The sequence below is a fragment of the Conger conger genome, chromosome 9 (genome assembly GCF_963514075.1).
Source record: "Conger conger chromosome 9, fConCon1.1, whole genome shotgun sequence".
Classification (NCBI taxonomy): domain Eukaryota; kingdom Metazoa; phylum Chordata; class Actinopteri; order Anguilliformes; family Congridae; genus Conger; species Conger conger.
Window position 1 is genome coordinate 39,264,608 of NC_083768.1, and position 27,087 is coordinate 39,291,694.

At 41.5% G+C, this 27,087-nt stretch overlaps 1 protein-coding gene across 5 annotated transcripts in view; it reads left to right on the forward strand.

Annotated features, from left to right (window-relative positions):
• The first annotated feature begins 1,305 nt into the window (after nucleotides 1-1,305).
• Nucleotides 1,306-27,087, forward strand: part of LOC133137151 (nuclear receptor coactivator 2-like) — a 42,495-nt gene continuing 16,713 nt past the window's right edge. For 3 of the 5 annotated variants that reach the window (XM_061255223.1, XM_061255227.1, XM_061255226.1), the window contains exons 1-4: nucleotides 6,630-6,750; nucleotides 23,752-23,821; nucleotides 24,693-24,800; nucleotides 25,460-25,632. In XM_061255223.1, the coding sequence (XP_061111207.1) occupies nucleotides 24,712-24,800; nucleotides 25,460-25,632 (262 nt within the window). In that variant the 5' untranslated portion in view covers nucleotides 6,630-6,750; nucleotides 23,752-23,821; nucleotides 24,693-24,711. Of the gene's footprint in view, nucleotides 1,528-6,629; nucleotides 6,751-22,619; nucleotides 22,792-23,751; nucleotides 23,822-24,692; nucleotides 24,801-25,459; nucleotides 25,633-27,087 lie in introns of those variants that run through there. The other 2 variants (XM_061255224.1, XM_061255225.1) reach the window with 2 other exon arrangements.

Below are 27,087 nucleotides of genomic sequence, written 5' to 3' on the forward strand. Positions count from 1 at the left end.
CCCCCCTAACATGGAAGAACCCCATTAAACCAATGACGACATACTGCTCTACTGCCTTCCTACATATAGGGGTGACATGGCTCAGGCAGTAAGAGCAGTCGTCTGGCAATCGGAGGGTTGCCGGTTTGATCCCCCGCCCGGGCTGTGTCGAAGTGTCCCTGAGCAAGACACCAAACCCCCAAATGCTCCTGATGAGCTGGCCGGTGCCTTGCATGGCAGCCAATTGCCGTCAGTGTGTCAGTGTGTCAGTGTGTGTATGAATGGGTGAATGAGAAGCATCAATTGTATGGCGCTTTGGATAAAGGTGCTATATAAATATGCCATATATATTGCTCTGAATTCTGCAGTCAAAATGCACAGATGGCTGTGAAATTGCAAAGCCTGAGGGTTTATGAGCCGGGTGTGTCCAGTTCTGCAAGATTTTGTCTACCTTCCTGTCTGTTCTAGCCATGCCTTACCTTGTTCAGTTATCATTTGGATATTTTATTCTTGACTGCATTGTCGCTTTATGTGTTAGTTAACTGGACGGTTTTGATCAGCATACACGTAAACTTGTACAATGAGCGATGCATCAAAGTTGAACTTACAAACATAGGTTTGTTTATTGAAGGAATTGTGCAACTTATTCAGAGAAGATCAGTCTATAAAACGAATGAAACCAATACATTTTATCTATATCTACAGCTGTCCTGGTTATTTTTGTAATTGTACACGAAACAAAGACCGTATCTGTCATCAACTATATATTTTTTACATTTAATTTATTTTGCCTTCACACACAAAGCTAGGCATACTTTATTATTTAAATAATGCAGAACCGCTATGCCTGTTTCATGTGGAAGCTCCCGTTCGCAATTAGCTACACGTTTGTTGTGTAGTTTGGTTGCATTTCGTAGATTTGTCGATTAATTAAGATGTGCTTACTTTGTTTCCAGCGTTTGAAAATACAGTAGGCCAAACTGTTTTACTATTAACCACAAGGTGGCACAATGACATTAGTTTGTTACCAGTTGCGTGTGCTTGTGCACACTAAATGACTTCATTCGGTTTCCTGTAAAACCTTTCGCTTACGTATGCAGTGCAAGTGTTTATATTTTACTACAAAAAATATCATAAACCGCATTACAGATTGTCAGTAAAGATAAACTGAACAAAAGTAAAAAACATAGCCTACTTCGTTCAAGTAATCTTTTTTCGTCGCTGTGGAAGTCCACCAGTTGAACTCGTTCGTGACCGCGTCCAATGCAACCTCAGTTTCGCTCCTGACCAGTTGAAAATACAGTTTGTTGGTACATCGAGGGAGAACGTTCTGCGCTACGTAGCACTTGAATAGGCGAGCTACCTATCGAATCGAAACTAAAAACAAACATATTTTCATTCTGGATCTGGTAAATAAACGAAGTTAAACGTGGCAGCTCCATGCTGTTGTTTTATTACCTGCCGTATTAAATGTGGGATTCGGGAATACGCTTAAAGCAACTCGTATTTGACCGGGAGAAGGGAACTGTACAGCAATTCCTTAGTAAGGTAAGTGTCGTGCAAATTACAGATAGACTAATTTGGTTCTTTGATGCATTTTCGTTTATGTTCAGTCTGGTGTACTTTATAGCACGCTACCAATACGTAAACAGCCTATCCATATTTCATGTCATTGGTAGAATTGAAATTATAGACTTTATATAGAGAGAATAGAGAGAATGTGAGTCCAAATTCGTGTATATGGATTTGCTTTAACTTGAGGCATAATTAATGAACATAAATACAAAAATCTGAAGTTCAGAATCAACTACGTCAAACTATGAAAAATGACATACTTAGCAATAGCTGACACATTGGACGATCGGCTGAAAACCTTCGCTTGTACTTATTGCACCCTTATGTAAGGTATTGTAACTTGAAAGCCGCAGCACCATTTAGGCTGTAGGTTCGCCAACTCTTCTTAAAACATATGTTGCGGATATTTTAAATGTCGTATTTTATGTGTGACTATAAGTTTAAGAAAACTCGATTCAAAAAGCCTTAGACAAACTTTGCGCAGTCACTTGTGGCTGATTGATAGTTCATTTATTTTTCAATAATTGCACCACTTTTAGGCTTGTTCTTAAATGCGAATATTATTTGTTTTATTTTTACTAAAAGCTCATTTAAATGTAACTATAAGATGCATATTGTTCTTCAAAGACGTGGTTAATTGAAAAGGTCGCCTATACCTGCTTAGCAATTATTAAAAGTTAGTACTCTACACGAATAGACCAATATATATGTATTTGCTGGCTCAGTATAACTGTAGGCTACCTGTAAATGACTGTGGAGTTATACGCATTTTGGATGTGTATTTTTGTAGATGTAATATTTATGAATCACCCAAAATGTAAATACCACATATTAAATTCAAGTTAAACAGGCTTTGTAAAATCAATATTTATTAGGGAAAATGTTTCTTCAATTTAGGTTGGGTTTGGCCAGAATTTGTCAACATATGTACTCAATTAAATGGAAGTGTTCGTTTTTTTTCTTCTCAAACATTCTGGCGAATTTGTGGTTGCACTGGATACCTGTGTTTATTTGTTATTCGGAGCTGAGGACAAATGTTAATGTAATCCAGTCATAAATATTAAAGCCCATTTCCAGTTTAAAAAGAAATCGTAAACAGGGTAACCAGAAACACTCAAAAGGTGCCAGAAGCTCTGGAAATTTAATAGATTAATCCAATTGGGTAAAATACGTAGTTATTATCCTAAGCATAGTATGCTTACAGAATATATATATATTTTTTTATATCCTGAACTAAAGTGCAAATGTATGAAATTGTGTAGCTTCCTCACCACTGTCACTGAAATTGTGTAGCTTCCTCACCACTGTCAAGTCCCTGGAACAATCAATACTGTAATTCAATTAACAAATTATCTTTCAATTTACTTTTTAGTTGGTGCCAACCACTACTGGGGGGAGGGGAGGGTTTGTTTGCGCTGACACACCAGGAATTTGTAAATATATATCTTTCCAAAGCTGTGTTCCAAACACTTTTCCCTGGGCTTAACTGTATTATAGATCACATTTGATATTGATTAATGTCAATCACTATTGACAATATCCCACATATAACAAGATACTTGTAACTTAGCCATACAGCAACTTAAATACTACAGGTGCCGTTTAACATAGTGCCTTGGTGGAACAGAAAGTAGTCAGAGACAATATGCCAGGCTAATGAGTTCTTTGTTTTATCCATTTTGTTACTGTGGTTTAATTTATATACAACGAAGGAAACTGCAAGAATGCATGTTTGTCTCCTGGATGGTCAAGGCTGGCAGTCTTGCTCCTCGTGCAACTCCAAAGATAATGCTTGTTTTTGTGTAATTGCAACTCTTCGGCTGTGGTGAAGATTCTGTGTTTGTGGTGGCTGTGTGTGTGTGTGTGTGGGGGGGGGGGCTTTTCTCAGGGTAGCAGTACTGTAGCGATGCACCCCATGCCCTGGCGTAAATCCTGACTGTGGCAGTGCCAGCTGTACTTGGCAGCCTTGCAGGGCCTCGCGTAATTCCTCCAGAGCATCACACAGGGAGAGAGGGGTTTCAGTTTACAGGGCTGTCCCCGTCTCATCACACCACAGTGACTTCCTCTGGAGCAGGGATGACCAACTCCTGGGGAGCCGCAGGGTCTGCTGGTTTTTGTTGGTACTTGGCACTTAATTGATTAATTAAAGCAGTTGATTACCCAATTAACACACCTCACTTGGTTTCTTGGGTGTAACATGGAGCAGACCCTCCAGCTCTCCAGGCCCTGGGGTAACTTCCCCCTGCTCTAATGGAGCAGGCTCCATGTGTGTGATGGCATGAGCTGTGTACAGTTTGGGCTGCCCCTCTCTGACCTGGTGACTGTACAGTTCTGCCGGTGGAGTGCAGAGTGGAAAAATGGGTGGTGAAACACACTTTAAAAGTGCAGGCATGCTGTCCTGTGCTTTCTGGAATTTATGGGGGATGACATGGCCTCTGAATACAATTGGTTATCCTAAATTAGGCGGAAGAAAAGTATAGAATAAATCATATTTGAAGTATGCATGTGTCCCACTTATCCAGACTCATTCCTGTAAACCAACTTGGCATTTTACAAAAGCACACGATGGGGAACTTATTCAGTCATTGTTGTGATACTGAATTTGTGACACTGGCTGCCAGACCTATTATTATCAGTGTGAAATTTCAAATTATTATGCAAATTATAGACATAAAGAGAATATAATCTTGAAACTTAATGCATGAATCAAATATATCAGATAATGACTGACCTAGGTCAAATAATTAAATGCTTGATTGTTTTTTAAACTAAATTGAGATTCAGTTTTTAGGCATTTCAATATTTTATAGAATGTATACATTTGTATTATTAACATTGAATTCGTTTCTTCAAAAAGCAAACATTTTCAAATTCCTAAAATACTTTTGAAATTAACATCAGGAATTCATAATGCTCCAAAGCTAGTTTCAGATCAGCTTCAAAACTAGTGACATATTCATTTTTAGCATTCACATTAGTTACTATTAGTAATTGCAATTGGTCTGCAATTTAAGTAAAGCATTTTAATGTGTAATAATTGAATCATGCATAGAATTCATATTACAACAGATTGATTGCTGGAAACAGATTGATTGCTGGAAAACTGCTCAGATTTAGGCCTAAGATTATTACATTATTTATAATGTATGTAGGTTATCCTAGAGTTCCAAAGTATTAGAACATGTGACTGACAGGTGTTTCTTGTTGCCCAGATATGTCCTGTTAGATTGATTGGTTAAGCAATAAATAGTTCTAAATGTCTACTCTTGGTTTTTGCCTTTGGTTTTGCCTGTGATTTGTGTTAGAAAATATGAACCAATATGAAGATCAGACAGCTGTCTTTGGGAGAAAAGCAAGCCACTTTCAAGCTTAGAAAAGAGGGGAAACCACTGGTGTACTGAGCAACAGACATCGAACAGGTCAACCAAGGAAAACATTTGGACAATGATGACAAATGACAGAAACGTTGTGAGAGCTGTGAATGAAAACCCAAAAACATCAGTCAGTGACATCACAAACAATCTCCACAGGGCAGGGGTGAAAGTATCTCAATCAATTGTTCGAAGAAGACTTAGAGAGCAGCAGTATAGAGGCTTTACCACAAGATGCAAACCCCTCATCAGTAGTAAGAAATGGAAGGCAAGATTACAGTTTGCAAAGAAGTACAGAGATGAGCCACAACAGTTCAGGAACAAAGTTTCATGAAGTGATGAGACCAAGATTAACTTCTACCAAAGTGATGGAAAGGCCACAGTGTGGAGAAAGAAGGGAACAGCTTATGATCCAAAACATACAAGCTCATCTGTGAAGCACTGTGGCTTACATTACTGGCATTTAGCAGACGCTTTTATCCAGAGCGACATACAGTTGACTAGACTAAGCAGGAGACAATCCTCCCCTGGAGCAATTCAGGGATAAGGGCCTTGCTCAAGGGCCCAACGGCTGTGCGGATCTTATTGTGGCTACACTGGGATTAGAACCACCGACCTTGTGTGTCCCAGTGATTTACCTTAACCACTACGCTACAGGCCGCCCTGGATGAAGTGTCATAGCTTGGGTTTGCATGGCTGCTTTTGGAGTGGGCTCCCTAATCTTTATTGATGATGTAACTCATGATAGTAGGTGCAGGATGAATTCAGAAGTCTACAAAAACATTCTCTCTGCCAACTTACGGAGAAATGCGTCCAAACTAATTGGGAGGAACTTCATCATACAGCAAGACAATGACACAAAACACACTGCCAGCACAACGGGGCTTCATTAGGGAGAAAAAGTGGAAGGCCAATTCAATCACAAGACCTTCTCCCAATTGAGCACCTCCTGAAGAGGAGATTGAAGGGAAAAACCCCTGAAACAAACAACAACTGAAAGAGGTTGCAGTAAAAGACTGGAAATGCATCACAAAAGAAGAATGCAACAGTTTGGTGATACCAATGGGTCACAAGCTTGATGCAATTATTGCAAGTAAGGGATATGCTACCAAATTTTAAGTGTTATTTACTTTCATTTACTTAAATACTCTCTGTTCCAATACTTTTGCTCACCTAAATTGGGTGGTCTGATACCAAAGGTGCTATGTTTTAAGTAGTTTAACACATTGTAAATACCAGGAAATGAAAGCTGAAATTTTGAACTCTTGTTTCGTGTTCATCTCAACCACAAATGTATTTAGGGTATTGCTAAAACAAAGGAATTGGCCTTGCTGTTCCAATGCTTTTGGAGGGGACTGTATATGGTACAGTAATTGATGACCTATGTGATTGATTTTCACTGATTTGCGGTTAAGGGTTTCTCAGCAGAGATACCGTTTGTCTACAGCGTAGCACTACTTGGTTTCGTGTCCTGGAGGTCTTTATTACCCTTTATGCTAACGGCCTGTGGACGAGTATGCTGTTTATGGTTGAATTGTCCACATATAGTTTTGTCCACTTTGCCCATGTTAACATCAGCAAGTTTCGTTTTCGGACGTTGTCATCGTTTTCGTCGCGATGGGCAGATTTGATCACAGACAATCGCTCTTGCTAATCCTCTGTGATCATGCTCTCGCCGTATTGGGGGAGGGAGAAGGGGGGTGTGCAATGCTGGCTGAGTAAACAAGCAGGCTGGAAACATGGCGGATACGTACAGTGCGGTTTCATAAACCCCGAAGGTCAGAGCCGGACTAAACATCAGGAATCTATAAGGATTTTACCTATGGTAAGTTATGGAGAACAAGTTCTGGTGAGCTCTTTATTTCGCCCTGTGAGGTGGTGGGGTTGGGGTGAGGGAGTTCATATGTGTTTGCGTTGCAATTGTAACCTACCAAGACTGCAAAAGATCATTGATCACAGACGTCGCGGCGTGTTAACTAAATAGCGGACTGGCTAACACTCTCAACAGCTAGTTGTTTGAGTGTTTTATTTCTTGTAGGTTTGTGAATACTTCGTTTCTTTAGTGACAGTTCGCGTTTGGTTGTCAGGGGTTAGATTGTGACTTTGGGCAACGTTAGTTAGTCGGAGTGATTCAGCCTCGTGGGATGAATGAATTTGTACAAAGTTGATTTTGCAATGGTATATTCCTTATTGATGCGTGGTTAGTGAAGTATTTCTCCCTTAATGTATATATGAGCGATTGTAGCCTTGGCGCTGTAATTCTGTTGCAAGATAAACCGTGTTAAAACTGAAAGGAACAGCGGCAGTGTCCAATAGGTAACCATTAGCCTACGATAATGGTCGACGTTGAATTTATCACTGTAACATCGATTTAATATGATGTTATTTTGTTGCCGTTTGCTGTTACTGCCAGCTAAACTTCCAGATTTCACCTTGGCCGTTATATTATTTTTGTGTCGGTTACAACTTTTACAAGTTGGAAGCGACAATGAATAACCTCGTGATTGCTTTTCAAACCATCAGCCTTCGGGGGTGACGTAATATGACGCGCATTTGCAAACAGAAGAGGGTTGTCTTTGTGGGTCGAACACATTGACCGCGTTCGGTAGCCGATGGGTAGCCTCGGGTATTCAAGAGAAAGTGAATGTGGCCGCAACGACATAATGGGACATTCTTGTTCTTAGTATTATAGGTAATGTTTCAGTCCTTAAATCGACTTTTAAAAATAATGTTCTACTTCGGGGGAAACATTTCTAGCCAAAAAAAAAAGTTTAACTTTAAATTGACTTTTGATACTTTTCACCTAAAGCCTTCAAATAAATCGTTCTTTTGAAAACTGCTCATGCAATGATGCATGTGTGGTATGGTTGTAATTACTTACTGCACTGGATAAACTGCATTCTACGGCTGCAACTCGAGTGGCAGCTCAGAGCCCCAGTGACATCACTGCGTGATTAGGACGCACGTTGCACATGTGCACGATGTGTCATGTTATCACATTCTAACCATGTGGAGAAAGATCAGGTTGTTCAGACTTCAGGCACAACGATCAATTGACCTCCAGAAATGTGCAGAGACCGCTAATGTGATAGCATTGGCCCACTTTAGCTGAACGCCCTGCATTATGCAGATTCTGTAGTCTGTCGCCTACATAATAAATTATTCTGTGCTTTTTGATCAGAGTGCGTTTTTAACCATGATACAGATAGACCCATATAAAGTATATTATTTTCAAATATTCAATTATATTGAGATTTAAGAAAGAGAACAGGCCTCAACAATGCACCAGCACCACTGTAGACTTTGTGCTCTTCTCATAAGTTTATGGCATTTTAGTCCATAGTTTGGAATCACTAAAGTCACTGTAGAATATGCTATGCTAACTTGTTCAAACAAGGGTGGGCAAGTAGAGTGGTATCTATTTCTGGATTTTATGCCGTCCTCTGCACTTAATTTTTTAATCGGCACAATCATTTTTTTATTTTTTATTATATATTTTAGATCAAATTCTTGTGAATTTCATTTTTGAAACTGAATGATTTATGGTTAAACCAGCAATACTATAGCTAATTAGCTAATTTGGCCAGTGTAATCGGTGACAATGAAAACTTCCATACATACCAGCCCTACAGGAAAGGAGTTGCCTACCCCTGGTCTAAACAGAACTTTTCAAAGTGTCACGCTGGAACATGTAAAATAGTTGCCCACTAGCCACTACCACAAGTTTAGATACGTTGTTCTTCGAACTGCAGCATGATAATGTAACGATAATTCTTGTTAGTCCACAGGTTTGGGCACCCCTTGTTTAAATGTATGTTACTATCAATCTGTATGTGATTGAAAGCAAACCTGAACTCTAAATGGTAGATAAACATGAGACCTTTCTAAAGAAAGATTGTTTTTACATAAATTGTTTTCTGTTAATAAATTATTTTTTTTAAATAAAGGAAAGGGGCCCTGTGCAAAAGTTTGGGAACCTGTTCAGATTATTCTTTGTTACTTTTTCAAAAGATGATTAATAAGGCCCAGACCCAGGTGATTTACTTGTTAGGCTTCAATGAGTCAGGTGAGTATAATTCCAAGACTGAACTATTTATTCTGAAGTAACTGCATGCCTTCTCAAGTATCCAACTGCAGTGACTGTTCTTTCTGGTGGTAACAACCATGGGTTCCTCTAAACCACAATCATCAAATCTGGACCTCAAATCCAAATCAAATCCAGCACTTGAAACTGTACTTCCCTCTTTGGTCTTTCAGCTCATTTGTCCCTGGTTATGGGTATGCACTTCGCACTTTGTTGTACATCACTCTGGATAAGAGTGTCTGCAAAATGCCATTAATGTAATGTAATTATTGCCCCCTTTTGCAAATTGGCTCCCTGCGTCTCTCCCGCACTTGTTCTGTGTGTCTGTCCGTTTTAGATGGTTACAATCAAATGGAGCGTGTAGAGCTTCACATGTATGCTGCATTGAGCCCATGCACACCTGTAGGCCTATATGGACTATATACAGTGGGCTTCAGAATTATTGGTACCCTTAATGATAAAAATTGATGAAAAGAAGATGATAAATAACACAGATAATGATCTATATTTTATGTTAAAACATATGGGAAAATGATTTACCTTCATTTCAATACATTTACTCTCATGTTTCAATGTTACCAACAAACTCTTTGGAAGGGTGGCACAAAGACAGTCTTAACTGAACGCAATAAGCAAAACTATCTTGAGTTTGCCAAACCTCATTGGAATTATGGTCAGATGTGACCAAAATTGGATGTTTTGGCCACACCATCAACATGTTTGGCAGAAAAATGGAATGCATACAAGGAGAAGCACCTCGTATCTACTGTCAAATAAGCCGGTGGGTCATTGATGTTTGGGAGATGTTTTGCTGCCAGTTGTCCAGGGGCACTATTTAAGATCAATGGCACAAGGAATTCAACATGGTACCATCTGGTTGACTCTGCCAGGATGAGATGTGGTCATGTGTAAATTGTACAGCAGGACAATGACTCCAAACATCAGAATCCACACAGAAATGCTTAAGTAAAAACATGAACCACATTCTGCAATGGCCATCTCCAGACTCTATGTGGAGTTTGCATGTTCTCCCTGTGTCGCGTGGGTTTCCTCCGGGTACTCTGGTTTCCTCTCGCAGTCCAAAGACATGCAGGTTAGGCTGAATGGAGAGTCTAAATTGCCCATCGGTATGAGTGTGTGAGTGAATGGTGTGTGTGCCCTGCGATGGACTGGCGACCTGTCCACGGTGTATTCCTGCCTTTCACCCAATGTATGCTGGGATAGGCTCCAGCCCCCCTGCAACCCTGTTCAGGATAAGCGGTTTAAGATAATGGATGGATGGATGGATGGATGGATGGATGGGTGCCAATAATTATGGAGCAAAAAATAAATATAAATATATAATTTTTTGAAATCCCAGGTGCTCTATGTCTGGTGTCTGCATATTGAAGTTACTGTCGATGAGGGTGGTGCCCTGCATTGCTCCTGTGTCTGATTGCATTTTAGATTGCTCCCCTCTAACTGGTGCCCAACTTATATTAGATCATGTTTCATCAGATGAAGTAGGCTAACTGATCACTGGGGCGACATTGCCTCAGGCAGTAATAGCAGTCGTCTGGCAGTCGGAGGGTTGCCGGTTCGATCCCCCTCCCGGGCTGTGTCGAAGTGTCCCTAAGCAAGACACCTAACCCCCAAATGCTCCTGATGAGCTGGTCGGTGCCTTGCATAGCAGCCAATCGCTGTCGGTGTGTGAGTGTGTGTATGAATGGGTGAATGAGAAGCATCAATTGTACAGCGCTTTGGATAAAGGCCCACATTCCTGGATATTGGGTGGACTTCCATATCTTCAGTTACAGCAGTGGTCCTCACTCGTGGTCCTGGAGTGCTGCAGGGTGTGCTGGGTTTTGTTGTTACTCAGCACTTAATTGATCAATGAAAGCAGTTAACTCACCTCACCTGGTTTCTTGGGTCTGAATTGGTTGCTGCTATTAAGGCAAAAACAAAAACCAGCACACCTTGCGGCTCTTTAGGACCAGGAATGAAGACCACTGAATTACAGCATTAACTGTGTCAGGCTCATGGTTTACTAAGGTCATAAGTCTGAGGAGTCTGAGACAGTTATACACTCCCACAGTGTCTGGGTTTGAGTCTCACATCGCGGACTTCAGGAATCTTGATTGGTCTGAGAGATGGTTATTCACTGCGATGCTACTGTTTGCGCAGCCCTGCGGCACCAGATCTGCCGTGGAGGTGTAATTGCAGCACGGTGATCTGTGGAGAGAACATGTTGTCTGTTCTGTTGCGCAAGCTGTACTTTGTAAGGTGTTGCATCATGCACACCGGCCTCTGTTCTTTGAACATATCAGGTCTGCTTTCACCATGACATCATGTGCAGATTCGGAGGTTTCTAATGGCTGGGAGATCCATTTTAATGCGTTTAACTCGACTTGTGAAACTGGAGAGCTGCCTACTCTGACAACCTTGCCTTCTGCATTGTTTTACATATTGATCTTGAATAAGGTTGGTTTGTTTATTGTTGCTAGTTTATATTTGGCAGTATTTTTCTTTCTGCACCAGTATTGCTACCTTGAAACTTGAGGTGTTTGAGGAAAAAAAGAATGAGGTGATTAATTTTTACTATTTGTATAATTTGTGTGTGAGAATGCCGTCAGAGGAATATTTGTGGATCAAAATAAATGTTTGGAACCATTGTGATTAGAGCATAGCTCCTTAAATAGCCAAATTACATGAATGAATACTGAAAGCAGTCATGTCTGGGGTTTTCAGAATTTGTATTTTATCATGCTGCTTTCTTGTCTGCACAACAGTGCAGGTGAGTGTGTAGTGTGTGTTGTAGTGGCCTGACAAACCTCTGTTTCTGGTTTCTGTTATATTGGAACGGAAAGTATTGCACTATGTCTGAATTTCACTGGAAACGCATTGTTATATGAGAAGTTAACCATAAAGAGTTCAGAAGAGATACCCTCTCCCCATCACTTCTCTAAAAGGCCTGTATCTCTGTCTCTAGGTTTTGGCTTACTGTTAAAAAAGAATGGCAACTCCTGAAAGCAGTTTAACGGATCAAAATTACTTGTTGGTTTGTCTGACCCATGTGCTGTGGGTGGAGCAGAGTGGCAGAAGAGGATGGGGAGGGATTTACTCTGGTTGCAGGTAGGGTGGGGGAACAAAGTTGGGGTGTGCATGTTTGATCTACGATTAACAATTTGATCCTGAGTTGGGATAGCACTGGTTCCTGAAGTGCTGTTGCTCCACTCAGTAAGCTCTGTAAGAGTAGTCCAACCCTTGGACCCCTGTGAAATGACCAGTCACAGGGTTCTGGTGAATTCCCCCCTGATATCACAGAAAAACCACTTCCCTTTGACATTTCCGGGCACTGCTGAACTTCTCTGTGAAGACCAGCATGTGTTGATTTGTTTTCAGACAATCAAATTTGGGTATCACTTACTGAATAATATATTTTATTATATATTCATAAATTGCTGTTCACCCCCCTTCCTGATTTCCTGCATTATTGCATATTTATCACATAGAATGATTTCTGCTCTTTAGACAAAATGCAATATTAGACCAAAGGAAACTGAGTAAATGCAACACACATTTTTAAAATTGTTGGACGTAATGAAAAAAGTTATCGAACACCCATATCAACCTTGTGAAAAAATAATTGCACCCTTAATTACTCACATGACCAATTAACCAAGTTGATAAATAGATTCAGCTGAGTGAACACAGCCAGCCTTGATTGCAGCCAGCCCTGTTGAGTCTCACTCATATTGAACTGTACCATCATAGGGAAGCAGTCACCACAAAGTTTCCAGAAGCACACTATGACAGGATCAAAGGAAATTCCAGAAGAGATGATGAAAAAAAGTTACTGAAATATCTGTCTGGAAAGGACAATGTATGATTGGCCGATGGATATTGCTAAATTGTTAGCAACTTACCATTATTGCTCAACATTATTGTATAAATCTCTCGTTTAAACCAAAATTCCTTCTGATTGACCATCAAGTGTGCTGATCACTGGTGGCAATGATCATACAGTACCAAATCGAGAACACTTGGAACAGTGATGAATCTTCCCAGGAGCGGCTGGCCTGCCAAAATGTATCCAAGGGTGCAGCGACAATCCAGAAAGTCATAAAAGAGCCCAGAAGGACATTGAAAGACCTGCAGGTCTCTCTAGCCTCAGCAAAGGTCAGTGCTCATCACTCCACAATAAGGGACTGCGCAAAAAATTGATTAATGAGAGTAGCCAAGTCGAAACCACTGCTAACAAAGCGAAAAATCAATGATTTTCTTGCATTTGCAAAAAAGGCATCTGGATGATACCCAAGCCTTTTTGGATAATGTTCTATGGACAGACGAGTCAAAAGTGAAGGTTTTTTGGATGACATGGGTCCCCAATTAGGTTTTGACGTAATGCAAATGCCGCATTTTACAGTATGACCATCAGTCAAACATGGTGATAGTGGGATGATTTGAGGATGCTTTGCTGCCCCAGAAACCTGGACAACTTGTCTTTATTGAAGAAACTAAATTCTGCTCTGTACCTGAACATGTGTGAGGAGAATGTCCAGTCATTTGTTAGGGAGTTGAAGCATAATTGGGTTATGCAGCAAGGCATATGCAGCAAGCAATTATCCAACACGCAAAATCTAGTCCACATCTGAATGCCTGAAAAACGGAAGTTTTGGAGTGGCCTAGTCAAAGTCCTCACTTGAATCCAATAGAGATGCTGTGGCAGGAATTGAAACAAGCAATTAACGCTCAAAAACCTACAGATTTTTCTGAATTAAAGCAGTTCTGCAAAGAACTAAAATTCCTCCACTGTGACGTGGAAGGCTGATATCAACTTATATGATGTGTTTGGTTGCAGTTAAAGGTGGTGCAACCAGTTAAGTTTAATTGGGAAATTACTTTTTCCCAATTAAAAAATTGGATTTTTTTTGATAACTCTTCACATTGACTGAATTTAATAATTTTGAAAAAGAAATTGTTTACTCCGGTTCCCTTTGTCCAATATTATATTTTGTCTACAGATCTGAGCCCAAATATGCATTAATAGAGGAAATCAGGAAAGGAGCAAATACTTTTTCACAGCACTGTGCTATTATATACATTTTTCTACTCTTTGTAATAAATGCAAATATTCTGCAAATACCCCTTTATGAAAAAGAACATCTTAGTCATTTAACCAAATGTATAACATAGCCCATAGCAAGTGTTACTGTTACTGTTACTGTTACTGTCCACCCTGTCCCTTCAGAACTACCGACATGATTACAATTTCAAATACTTTCATAAATTGCTGTTCCATACTTCTTCAAGAACCTTCCAAATCTAGATTCGGGTGCCATGGCTGTTTCTCACTCTTTTTCTCTGCTCAAAACGTTCCATACAGCTTCAGTGACACACAAACCTGTAGTTTCCATCAGAGCGGAAAAATGCAAAGGTCTGATACATTTACACAGCAGTGTACATACACTTGAACATTCCAGCAATATACCCACCAGTGCCCCTCCATGACCCACACATAAAATTGGCATATAAAGTTAGAAATGCGAGTGGTCAAGTAGAAGGAATCCTCTACAGGCATCTGGCAGTGATTTAACAGTTTTTACAACTGTGGGTTTTTTCACATAAACATAAATTAAGACAAAAATAAGCTTCAGAAATATCACATGCCATTAAATTCATATGTCAGAATTTTTTTCTTTTCTCTTTCTTTTTTTGGGGGGTGGGGGGTGGGTTCTATTCACTAATTATTTTTAATGTCGTTGACCAGCTGTGGGTTTATTCCAATTGAATAACATCAGAACATAAGCATGTTTGTCAATTAGCTAGATGGATTAGTAGGTTAAAATCAGCTTAGACATTAACTGAGATGGATTATTCCGAGCTGAGGTGGAAATTGCATAAAACTGCAAAATGTATTTAGATGAGCATGTGTGACAAAGGTGATGACGAAACCCACTAGAGGAGGCTTTTGTAGTTTTTATTTCTACTTTGTGATTAGTTTAGAGCTGCAGAAGGCTTTCTGAAACCTACTGTTTAAACAGAACGGGGCCTAGAATCTCCCTGCGTGAGTCACCAGCACGAGAATGCATAAATGTGGCATGTAAACCTCCATAAGGACAGCAGCTTCGCCGCTATATGCAGCATCCAGGCAACTGTTTTCTTCTCAACGGGCAGTGTTGTCCTGTGAGATGTCACCAGTGTAAGACTGCAGTAAGCTGTACTAATGTTACTTGTGTGCACGGGTTGCAGGAAGAACTGCCATTCCTGTTTTATGAAGAGCTCAGTCTGCATTCTGGTGACCGTATATGATGGGAGTATTCCTCCTGCCACAAAATGGCTGTTTCACGTAACGTCTGAAATGATGTGGCAAACTCCCACAGATAACGCACCTCAATCTTCTGGTGCTCCCTTCTTCCTGTTTCTGTTTGGATGACTTACTACGCACATGCCCAATGCTGTAAACTGGCATTCCCGTTGAATTACCCTGTGCTAAAGGTCAAGCTTCTCCCAAAGCAAAGTTCATCTGTAACATGTTGTGACATTGTGTTGGCTGTCTGTTCCACCATCATGGAGCACGAGTGATTTTCAAACAGCAGCTGTGCTTCGCGTAACCAAATAAAATAAAAAAGCAAGCCTGGAAATAACACAGCAGAGAGACATCGCTTGGGTGTTATTTTAACATTTTACAAAAGTCTTCACTTTGTGTGGAGGGCATTTCTTAGTGATATAGTCACTGTCTAAGCCCTTCACACCCCACTGACCACCACAAGAAAGTCCAAAGCAATGTTCTTGGGATAGGACAGTTTCATGAACCCCATATTATGAGGAGCTTCCATGTATTGTTGGTCACCTGACACCTATTAACAAATAGACGATCCTCTATCACAAAGCACTGTTATTGGTTCAGATCAATGTCACTGATGACACATGATCTCTAAACCTATTTTGACATACATGAAGTCTCCTCCTCCTATCACTAAAATCACTTTATGACTGACTGTCTAGCTTTAATATTCGAACCAATATTATGTCGAGTGAAATTCAGTTTTAGTTACATTTTGAGTGAGTGCTGTGCATGGCTTTGATATTGCTTTCACAATACATTCGCAGTAAACTTTCTCTCTGTTTGCCCGTGCGTATGGAAGGGATTATCTCTATCCTAGTAAATGGAGGGGGTACTGTAAAATAATACATAAAATTTGGTTCCTCTCATAAACCTAAGCACAGCAAATGTCTTCATTTGGGTCTTTGAAGTGGAAGTATTTTAGTACAGCAGAGGTACACACGGGTCTCCTCTCTGTGCACAAAGACAATTACAGAACCAGACCACAGGAACACACAACAACTGGAGCCCAACATCTGTCCACTCTGCAGAATTCTGGGTCAACAGCTGTGCTGACGTCCTGCTGCGAGTGAATATTGGTGCTTCAGCAAGCAGACATTTATATAAAAATAATCTTTATTCTTCATGATGTAACATCATGCCCCTGCATCATCCACCAGCCCCCGCTGAGGCTGATATGGTTTTGGCATTTGGATGTTCTTGTGTACCTTAGTATGCATAAAAACGATATCTAATTATGTTCAATAATGTCTAAATAATGCACGTCTGTCTCTACCACCGAAGAGTTGCGTTATTATGATAATAAAGCGATCTTCAGAGGGTCTGGGTGCTGATTTGCATGACCCGTTGAGAACGCCACGGTGACCATTGACCTTTGCGCATGTGGCGAGGTTTGGGAGGGCGTGCGTGAGAACCGGACGTTTTTCGGGCCTGGTGCCAGACGAGTACTCGGAGAAGGTCCCTGGTGTGGACCCCCTCCCGGGCGGGTGATCAGGAGGATGAAGATGAATAAACTGCAGGAAAAGGACTGTGACAGTGGCCAGCTACAGGCGCGCTGGCTGGTGAGCGTGCCGGTCCCTCAGAGGAGGGGGCAGAGCAATGAGCTGCCGGGCAGTTAGAGACCAGCCCCGGGGCCCTCGCCGGGTCCCGAACCCCTACCGGCCCCTGCCTTCTGCCGTGTCACCATGCAGGAAAGAGCGCCGGATACGCTGCTCTCTCTGGTCTTAGTCATTGCTTTAAACCCATAACAGGGTTAGGGTTAGGGTTAGGCTACTGTCCGGTTTAGTCGTGAAAGGGCCTCTGCAGTCCCAGGCCAGGCTCTGTCTGTGTTTTTAAGCCAGACTGTATGTTTTTAAGCCAGGCTTTGTGTTTTTAAGCCAGAAGTTTTCTTGGTTTCCGTGTGCATTCTTTTCTGTAAGTTGTACTTATTTCTGTGCCCTCGTTCCTATGACAATAACAACAACAAAAAAAAACCTTGGGTCAGACCATAGTAAATAAAGTTCTGGCGGGCAGTAGCTGTTCTTACTCTTAAACCACCCCTCACACAAATTAAGATTTATGGCAAAGGAGGTACAATCCAGGGGGTAGCACACACCTTGTTATTGTGTCAGAGTTGTGGGGTACTAATGGGGGAGCGCACCTCCTCATAGTTACAGAGTTGGGAGTCATGATGCAAGACTAGTCGTAGTGTTTTGCTGTGTACCATTCATTCGGTGCAGTAGCTCCATGCATTGCTGCTGATATTATGACACCTCATGAACCCCTATAATGGGTGATTCTAACATTGCATTTGAGTCACCAGTGTAAGCCCATCAAAACTCTTTCTCAATGGAAGAAGTTGGTTTGAATAGGAATTGAATTGGTCAGAAGTCATGACTGCAGTGCAATAAAATTAGATTTCAGTAAAATGATAATATATTAACCCACTGGGACCATTCCATTTCTGCTTGGTGTTATGCACATATTATGACACACTATCAGAGCAAACATTAGAAAGGCACAGTGCCAAAATACACCATATTAGTTAGACTTCCTGCCAGTGAGTCAGTCGTGTGATTTATGGCCAGCTTCGGCCTCATTTAATTCATGTGCAGGTTATGGATTAACTATACATACAACAAGTATCCTTTATAAATAAAGAGAGAGGAATGGGAGTAGGAGCTGTATATGCGTCAGCCTGGCTAGCTAATGAGGAAAAATGGTTCACACTGAAAAAATAAGTCAGTCTTAACAAGTGTCTTAGTCTTATATTTTGACTTAAAATCTTATTTCTATTACTATTTTGCTAAATGAGACAAAAAGTGCCAATTAAGTGAGAAAGTTTGACTTAAGCTAAGCAATATCTCTGACTGAAATAACATGCTCAATTGTAGTGACAGTAACTGAAGTAAAAAATATATATATCGGTGTTGCCGCTAGTAAAAAATATGAGTAGATGCAATGATATGCTGCTTTTAATCACTTTTGTCCATCGTGGAAAGAGTGTGTGTGTTTTGATTAGTTATCCTCCAAAACAATTGCAGAAAAAGAAACATAGAATTAAAGGGACTGCGATTTCTGTGACAAACACCCTGCCATACAAATAATTACGCTTCTGGGAGAAATAAAAGATATACTGGAAACTCCCACAGGACGTTCCCATTCTATCCCGGCAATAGTCAAGCTCATTGCAACGTTACATCTCGCATTTTATTCAAACTACACTAGCCGCCCCGACTGGAATGTGTACGCATTTTGTCCTGCGCTGGATATGCTTTTACGTGGCAGCCGATGCATGGATATCGCCACGAGTGAAGATAATCAAAGCACTAAACACGTGTTTTAACAGCTGTAGCCTTCATAAATAAGATGTTAATTTCAGGCAGACTGCGACCGGACCAACACACCCTCATCAAGCCGCATTTTGCGCTGCGAGGGCCTAAGTCTTATTACCAGACTAAAAACGCTCATTAAGGCGGCCTTTATTTTTGCAATGCAGCCATGGCTTGCTTGCGATGAGTTGGGGGAATTCCTACCAACTGGAGCCCTCCCTCCTGGGTCAAAGCTGTGGCCAATTGTGTGCCTCCTCACAGAGCTAACAGCCGCAGTCAACACTGGCATGGGCAGCACAGGATTCTCTGTTCGAAACCGCATGCTAGCATACTAGCATACTAGCGTATGACTCGTACTACATTTCAGGCTGATTTTCATTGAAATGTAGTCTGAATAGTATGCTAAGTATGCGGTTTTGAACATGGCCTAGGACTTTATCACTGTATTCAAGGCTCGTCTGTGCTGTCTGCAGCCTTAAAGTTTCTGCTGCTTTTGAACGTCACCTGGATCCTAAATGACTATGTTTAGCCTTTAGCAACTCTTTGGCCTGCCTGAATTGTACCTGCTTGCAGTGTTTAAAATGGAATTATTGTTGTTGGTATGGGAGCATTGATGTTGTTATTCATTAGCAGCATGCAGTTCTATTGCTATGGTGATATGCTAACCTGAGCTAAAGTTGAAGCGGTATGTTTTTCCTGTAGGAAGAGGTCCCTGGGTTCACTCTGTTCCTGGGAGGTGGGGGGGAGGGGGTGCAGAGGTCACAAAAAGGTTGAGCGTCTTTGGTACAGAGAGAGGGAGAGAGAGCGAGGGGGAGAGAGGGGGAGAGGTAGAGAGCAAGAGAGAGAGAGAGAGAGCGAGAGAGGCAGGGCTGACACTTCAGTACACACCATTATATAACTGTTCTCTGCATGCATGTGCGCACGCATACAATGTCTCTCTGTCTCTGTATGTGCGCGCATGTGTGTGTGCGTGCACTGTGTATATATAATGTGTGTGTGCGGATGCATGCTAAATGTATTTATTCTCTGTGGTGTCTTTATACTGTGTATGTGTGATTTTTGTTCACTGTGTGTGTGTGTATGAATTTGTTTAACCATGCAGGCTGTTTACACCCAATGTTTTAATTATCTGTGTTGGTTGCTTGTTTTAAGTTCATATGCAAATTTAGTCTGTATGCACTTGTGTGTGACCTTCGTGTACACTTTGTGATTTTTGTTCACTGCTGTGTGTTTGTGTGCGTGGGTGCGTGCACACATGTCTGCATGTCCTTGTGTGTGTGTGGTTACATACAGTGTTTGTAAGCAATGTGTGTATTGCATGACTGAGTGCGCATCAACATGTGTGCTGTTTATACAATGCTTGTATACAGTGTTGTGCAAGATGTTCTGTACCTCTTGCCCTTCAAGACACTATTTTTTCTCAGTTTTTCTCTTTTTCCACCTCTACTTTTGACTTCCAGGAGGTTCATCTGAAATATACAGACCAAATATATGCTAAGATACATCTTGGAGTTAAAAAGTAGTATTTCAAAGAGAGAGCAGAGAGCTGTGTGTAACTGCACGTAATGTGAAAAAAGGCTTGTTCACTGACTGTGACTCCCTCTTGTGGTAAATCATGTTTACTGCAGTATCGGTTGCATCTCAGTCAGTGCGTGAGTACAGGGTACACAACCATAAAGAAAACTCTATCCTGCTGTCCAAACGTATTTCAAAACATGTTTCCTGACGAACAGCAGGCCCTGTAGCACACTGTGAAAGTCTCTTACTGTGTGAAAATAAGGCTTATTATGGACTGGGAACTGAACCAGAAGGTTGCTGGGTTGAATCCCAAGCTGGACATTCTGGCAATTTACAAGTCAAGGGCAATGAACAGTGACGCTGATTGGCTTTAATAGAAGTCCAGCTGCTGCCGTACTGAAGTATACTATGCAAAGACATACATTGTGCCGGTCACACTGGGTGACGACATCTGCTAATCAAACAAACCATAGAAGATAATGAAGGATTTGCGACTTGCCTCTCAAAGTAAAATTGGGATGGCTAATTGATTGAGGGTGTGTGCTTGTTCGCTTGCGCGTCGAGCTGGACCCGCTATGCTCGAGGTTCTGTGTGTGCTGAGATAGTCGCGTGTGACCGAGTGTCTCTTTCTCTCTCTGCCTTATTGTAAAGCTCTGCGGTGTGCTTCCTTCAGATCAATGGCAGAGCGCTGGAATTAAAGTACTCTGGCCCTTTGAAAGCCTGCCCACATAAACGTCTTTGTTGCCGCGGGAAACCGCTATTAAGTTCTACTATTCCACGCTTGCTCTTTTTTATTTTTTATTTAAGAGCTCAGAACTCTGTGTTCCAGAACACCGTGCTTGTGCTGGATCCGGAGGAATTCTGGAGGCAGCGTGGAGCAGAGAAGGAGCGTTCTCCAGACCTCGAATCGTCTTTGGCGAAAATGCATGATTTGTAATAAAGTCCGGGAAAGGTCTGGTGTTTTATAGTTTGTAAGCGATACGGCCGCAGGAGTTACTGCGAACACAAATAAACTTTTAGAGCTGTAGTGAAAGTATTTTCCTTGTGGACAGAGTTCCATGAAAGCTAGCTAGGCTAATAATCAGAGAACATAGCCCACAGGGAGAAACAGGAGAGGTTGGCGGTTTGACGGCCAGACCTGATCACTTGGGGAGCTAGGCTCAATGATTGTGACAAGGAATCATTTTAGCAGCAGTTTGTGTGCGTTTCCAGGAAAGCAGTCATGCAGTCATCTCATTGATCTCCTGAATTTGAGGTGCATGAAATAAAAACCCCGTTGATTTGTGATTGTTGTTATTTTGGGCTTTTGCAAATCTGTAACAGAAGCAAAACAAAGCTGATACGGTGGTACCTGCATTCAATCTCCCCCACAGCTTGACAAAATGGTTTGCACTGAATTAAGTTTTATTTTTTTTTAAATCTTTTATTACTATTATTCCTTTAATGTTATTCCTTTTTGTTCCAAGTGGAAACCAAATCCACTTTTATCCACGTGGCACAACTTCCTATTCCAGAGTACATTCTGATAACTGTACACTCAGTGATCACTTTATTAAGATCACTTTATTAGGTTTATTAATCAATCAATCAATCAATCATGTGGCAGCAACTGAATGCATAAAAGCATGCAGACGTGGTCAAGAGGTTCTGCTGTTTTTCAGACCAAATGTCTGAATGCGGAAAAAATGTGATATAAATAACTTTGACTGTGGAATGATTGTTGGTACCAGACAGGGTCTTTTGAGTATATCAGAAACTGCTAATCTCATGGGATTTTCATGCAGAGAGTTTGCAGAGAATGGCCAGACTTGTCAAAACTGACAGGTAGGTAACAGTAATGCAAATAAGCACGCTACAGTGGTATGCAGAAGAGCATCTCTGAACACACAACACCTCAAACCTCTTGTGGATAAGCTACAGCAGAAGATTTAATTAGTCTAAAAAACATTTTTTAAGAAAAGAGTCTCTCCCCAACTCCCTCTGCAATAGTGGCCTTTCATACTGATGTTTAAATACTACTGAGAACAATTTTGTTCAGTATCAAAATAAATAAATACATAATAATAAAAAAATGTGTACATATATATAAAGTAAACCCATTCCCAGTGGGTAGTGCATGTCCCAATACTGAAATGGACTGAAATCATTGTCTTATATTTTTATTTCTGAGAAGAAGAAAAACTTTTATCATTCATAAATGCAAGGGAGACCAAAATAATAGAAAATGAACCTGAATATTTGTTAAAGTGAATATGAACATGAATATGGTTATTTTATACTGTCAATATGACCTTTGTACTGTCAGTTTTATGTTAAAGGTCATAGTGGAAACAACCGTCAGTCTCCCTCTGCAAATGCATAATGGTTTCTGTCAGCGCTCCAGTAAAAGTGAAACGGTTCTGGTTCCTCTATCTTCTGCTTCCCCCAGAGCTGAGATGAAAAATGGTTCCACTTCAAGCATTTTATTTATCCCAAAAAGAAAAGCATGAAAATGTGCCACTATATTTTCAGGAGCCAGTGCTGACTCCAGTGCTCATCAGGGGTGGGGTTGCATCTTACTGAGAGGCAAACGGAGGCGTGTGATTGGTCAGCTGACAGTGGCACTGCCCTCTGCCCCTCCCCCAGCAGGTACGGCAGGAGCCATTGAGTGCACTGTGACCCAGAGTGGGGCCGATCACGTGACCACCTGACACACACACACACACACACACCTCCCTCCCTCCTCTTCCCACACATTCCCTCATGCTAACTCTTCTTCCTCCACACATGCTGTCCATATCCCAGAAACCACTGACAGATGTTACCCAACACCCATTTTAACAACCACCCTTTATTTCTTTCCTTTTTCTCATCCCCCCCTTCCTGAATTAGGGAGTGAGCGAGTGTAAAAATGATATTATGCCCGGGTCACCTTGAACTGTTGTTGGTTTGGGAATTGGAGCCCATTGTGCTATTTTTTCCCCCCTTTTCTGGAATGCAAAAACAAGAAAATACTCTGAATTTCTTTGGTTGGGAGAATCTGTGCTCTGGATGGAAACCGCTGTATGTTATAAAGTGCTGTGATTAGTAGCCGTGTTTGCTGTTACATTTGGACATTAATTGCCAGTCAAAAATGTGGTTGGATTTTAAGTGAAAGCTTATCTTTAGGTCAGAGACAGGGCAACTTATAAACACACTGTAAAATGATGACGATAAAGCTTCCATGTGGAGACATAGCTCTTTTATCAAATTATGGATCAAATTAGCTCGTGCTTCTTTTTACAAATGGGAAGGAACATGATGTCCCCTGAGGACCTGTGGATTGGACATCTGCCTTAGCGCTTGTTCTGTGTACAGTAATGCAGCCCAAAACCCAGAAGCACATCTTGACAGTTGGGCAATACATAATTGGCCATAGCACCATCTAGGGATGGAAGATTGTTTTTTTGTTGGCAGTCTTTTAAAATAAATAAATAAATACATAAATTCAAAAATAAAAACCTCCCGGGCGACTCTGCTGGTTCATCCAAAGCTGCTGAGCTGTGATGCATTACGTTATAATCCATTGCAATGACTTTGGTGTGAGTGACATCGCGTCTCCTCTGACAGAGAGAAGCGGACGAGGCCCACAGGCAAGCCCCTGGAGGAGATGACCTGAAGGCGTACCTTTGTTGCAAAGGTGATGTGATCGCCAGTAACAGCTGGCCACTCGTGTCCAAACACTGTCTTGTGGGATATAGACTTACGGAAATTTGTCTTGGATTTGGTGAATTATTACATAATTTATTGAGTTAGTCTCTGCACTACTCTCGTCATCAGTGAAAATGGGTTACTCACATTTGATTGAAGAGTACAGCTGTAAAAATGTAACTGTGGACTGAAACCTAGCCTGGTTCCTCAGCCTGAATGTCAGGCTGTATGTTTATCATTAGCCATCTGACATTCACACAATAAGAAGTTAAAGTATCTCCTGAAACTGGTCTGTAGTACAATAATGGTTGTTGTTTGTACAAATGTTCAGATGGCTAAGACCCGACACCATTAAACTATAGAACTAACTAATGAATGAAGGGAGTTATTTTCACACAAACTCACATTCCTTACAGTAGCAAGACAAGAACTTTGATAAGTGTTCTGCTCATAGCACTGCAGTTAATATTTTTGTTATTGAATGATTGCACTAGAAAGCTGATCTCAAGAATGTAAGATTGCTGCCTTTTTGGCTGCTGACTCACGAGTATCCAGTACTGCAGGGCTATTCAGCTGAAGATCATGTGAGGAGCACTGTCTGCAGGTATTCACTTCAACCATGCATTACACCACCCCATTTTACCAATGAACTTACTTCCGGGACCAAGGAGGTAAAATAATCGGGGAAATCAGTTGGTGTAGTGCATGGTTGGAGTGAATACCTGCAGATTCTGTGTTGAGTAGCACTGCAGTACTGTGTCAAGCCTGGTCGTGAACACCCCAGACACTCAGTGTCGATGGTACTCGAGCTGGCCAGCTGGTAGGCAGGGCAGTAACCCTGTGTGAATGTCTGCCCACAGGAGCTGATATGCCGTGAAGATGAGCATCTCGAGGGACAGCATCTCTGACCCAGCACGGACAGAGTCCCGGAAGCGGAGGGAGGATGTGGCTGAACACCTGGGCCCCAGGTGAGAGGCTGCGGCCATTTTACACAGCTGAGAGTAGTCTAGTGGTCAGAGAGCTGGATTCTGGACCAAAGCATTTTCTGCTCTGTCCTGGGCACTTAGCCACAGTGAAATCAAAATTAGCTTTTTTTATTAATTTAGTAAATTCTCAATAACCACACGAACATGTGTAAAAGAAGATATACCAAAAAAAGTATAAAATTCCATTATTTGTAGATTTCCAAAAAAAAATTTCCATTCACTTTCTTGAAAATGAGTTCAGTTTAGACTTTACACCATTTGCGTACCAGCGGGCGTGCGTGTATTTAGGTCAAATGTCTCAATATTCCCATCAGCGTCCTTTCACGCAGCGGTGCGCATTCTTCCCCCTTGTCATTTGACATCAGTCAAATCAACTCCCCGCCCTTCAACTATTTCCCCCAAAAAGATTTGCTTCACTTGCATATACATCATATTGTTGACGATAGTGCTGCTCTAAGTTCAGTTTAACTGACTTTAAGCTTTTTGAGCAAAATAGACTTCATCATATTGGTTGCTGTATTTTCCACTGGCTTTGTACTCGTTTGCTGTCCTTTGATGAAGATATATTTCTCATCATAGCTTCGTGACAGCTTTGCATATCCCAGAATCCTCTTAGGTGAGCGCACTCCCTGTTTCCACAGCCCCAAACGATGCGCGGACAAACGAAACCGCGAGCAAGAGAACAAGTACATCCAAGAACTGGCCGAGCTCATCTTCGCCAACTTCAATGACATCGACAACTTCAACGTAAAGCCTGATAAATGTGCAATCCTGAAGGAGACTGTGAAGCAGATACGGCAGATAAAAGCACAAGGTAAGGCTCAACGCTTTGCTTCAAAGGCTCAACGCTCTGTAAACAATCGGAGTACTTTAGGATGACACACCAGTGTGACATCACTCTGGTACAGCCAACCACCAAGCATCGCACCCTAAAATTCCACCATACCAATGCTACCCCCCACCTGCTGATATTCCCCTATTATATAGAATGTTCTCTGTGATTCCAATTAAGCCACTCACTTTCTCAGCCGAGTGCTTCAATTAACGAATTAGTGACTCAGTCAGTCAATCACTCTTTATTTTCACCCAGATCCATTTACAAACAGACTGTCGCACAACTCTTGGTCTTCAATTTTCCAGAGCTAATAAAAAGTAGAAAAACCTTGAACTGAGCCAATTCGGGTAAACTATTCCCCTGACTCCTTAAAAGGCGACGTGTTATTATTTCACTTGTTTTTATTGTCGAATGGTCTCACCAAGGCAGACGCACAGAGCTGTAGTTTTACTCATCCATTTATACAGCTGCATATTTACTTTACGGAAGCCATTCCAGTTTAGCTCTGCTCAAGGTTAGAGCAACTGTGGCCCACCTGGGAGTCACACCTGCAGCAGCTGGCCCCAAGCCCAGACACCAGCTCTGTTTGATCAGTTCAGGGGCCCGACATGTCACTGTGAGGCAGACCGAGCTCCTGGCAGATTAAGGCTTTACCCTGTTTTACAACATCTGTCACCTAAACCTGTGCTCTGAGCTTACACTTTTTCAGTTGTGGGGTTCAGTGATTGTACTGAAACATTGTGTCGTACTGGGTTTATGTGCAATGTATGGGCATGTTTCAGATATTTGAAGTGACACAGCTGGCAAGTAGAAAGCGGAATTCCCAGAAACTTTGTTGATATGGCAGCAAATTGCTTGTTTTGATAATACAGATCCAGGAAGGAGGAGACGAGAGGTTTTAAGATGAGCCGTGTGTGTGTGCCGGTGTGTGTGCAGGGTTAAGCGGTTATGGCCTAACGGGGGCCTGTGAGGTGTACAGAGTAAAACCTGCACTCTATAATCACTCCGGGATTAAGCAACATCCTGTCTAAGGGATGTTTGTAATCAGAAATCAGAGGGTTGGTGGATTGTAGCCTGAGCGGGGAGGGCATTGCTTTTTTTTTTTTTACCCTGTAGCAAAGGCATTTAATCTGTGCTAATTCACTAGATATCCGGCTCTATAAACAGCTGGATCAGTTTCCTTGGGCAAGAAAGTTGGCAAAGGAAATGAATGGTGTAAATGTTAAGAGTTCTTTACACAGGAAACTGTACCATAGTCTGAAAGATACCTTATTTCCCCTTGTGATTTGTTGAACAGGAGTAAGCAACTGAATTTTGGGGGACTGTGGTGTGTTTTAAGAGTGCGACCCCGGCACCCCCTGCTGCTCTCATTGTTATACCTCCAGCACAGCAGCTGCGCGGTGTCACACGGGCCGAACAGCGGTGACCTTTCAC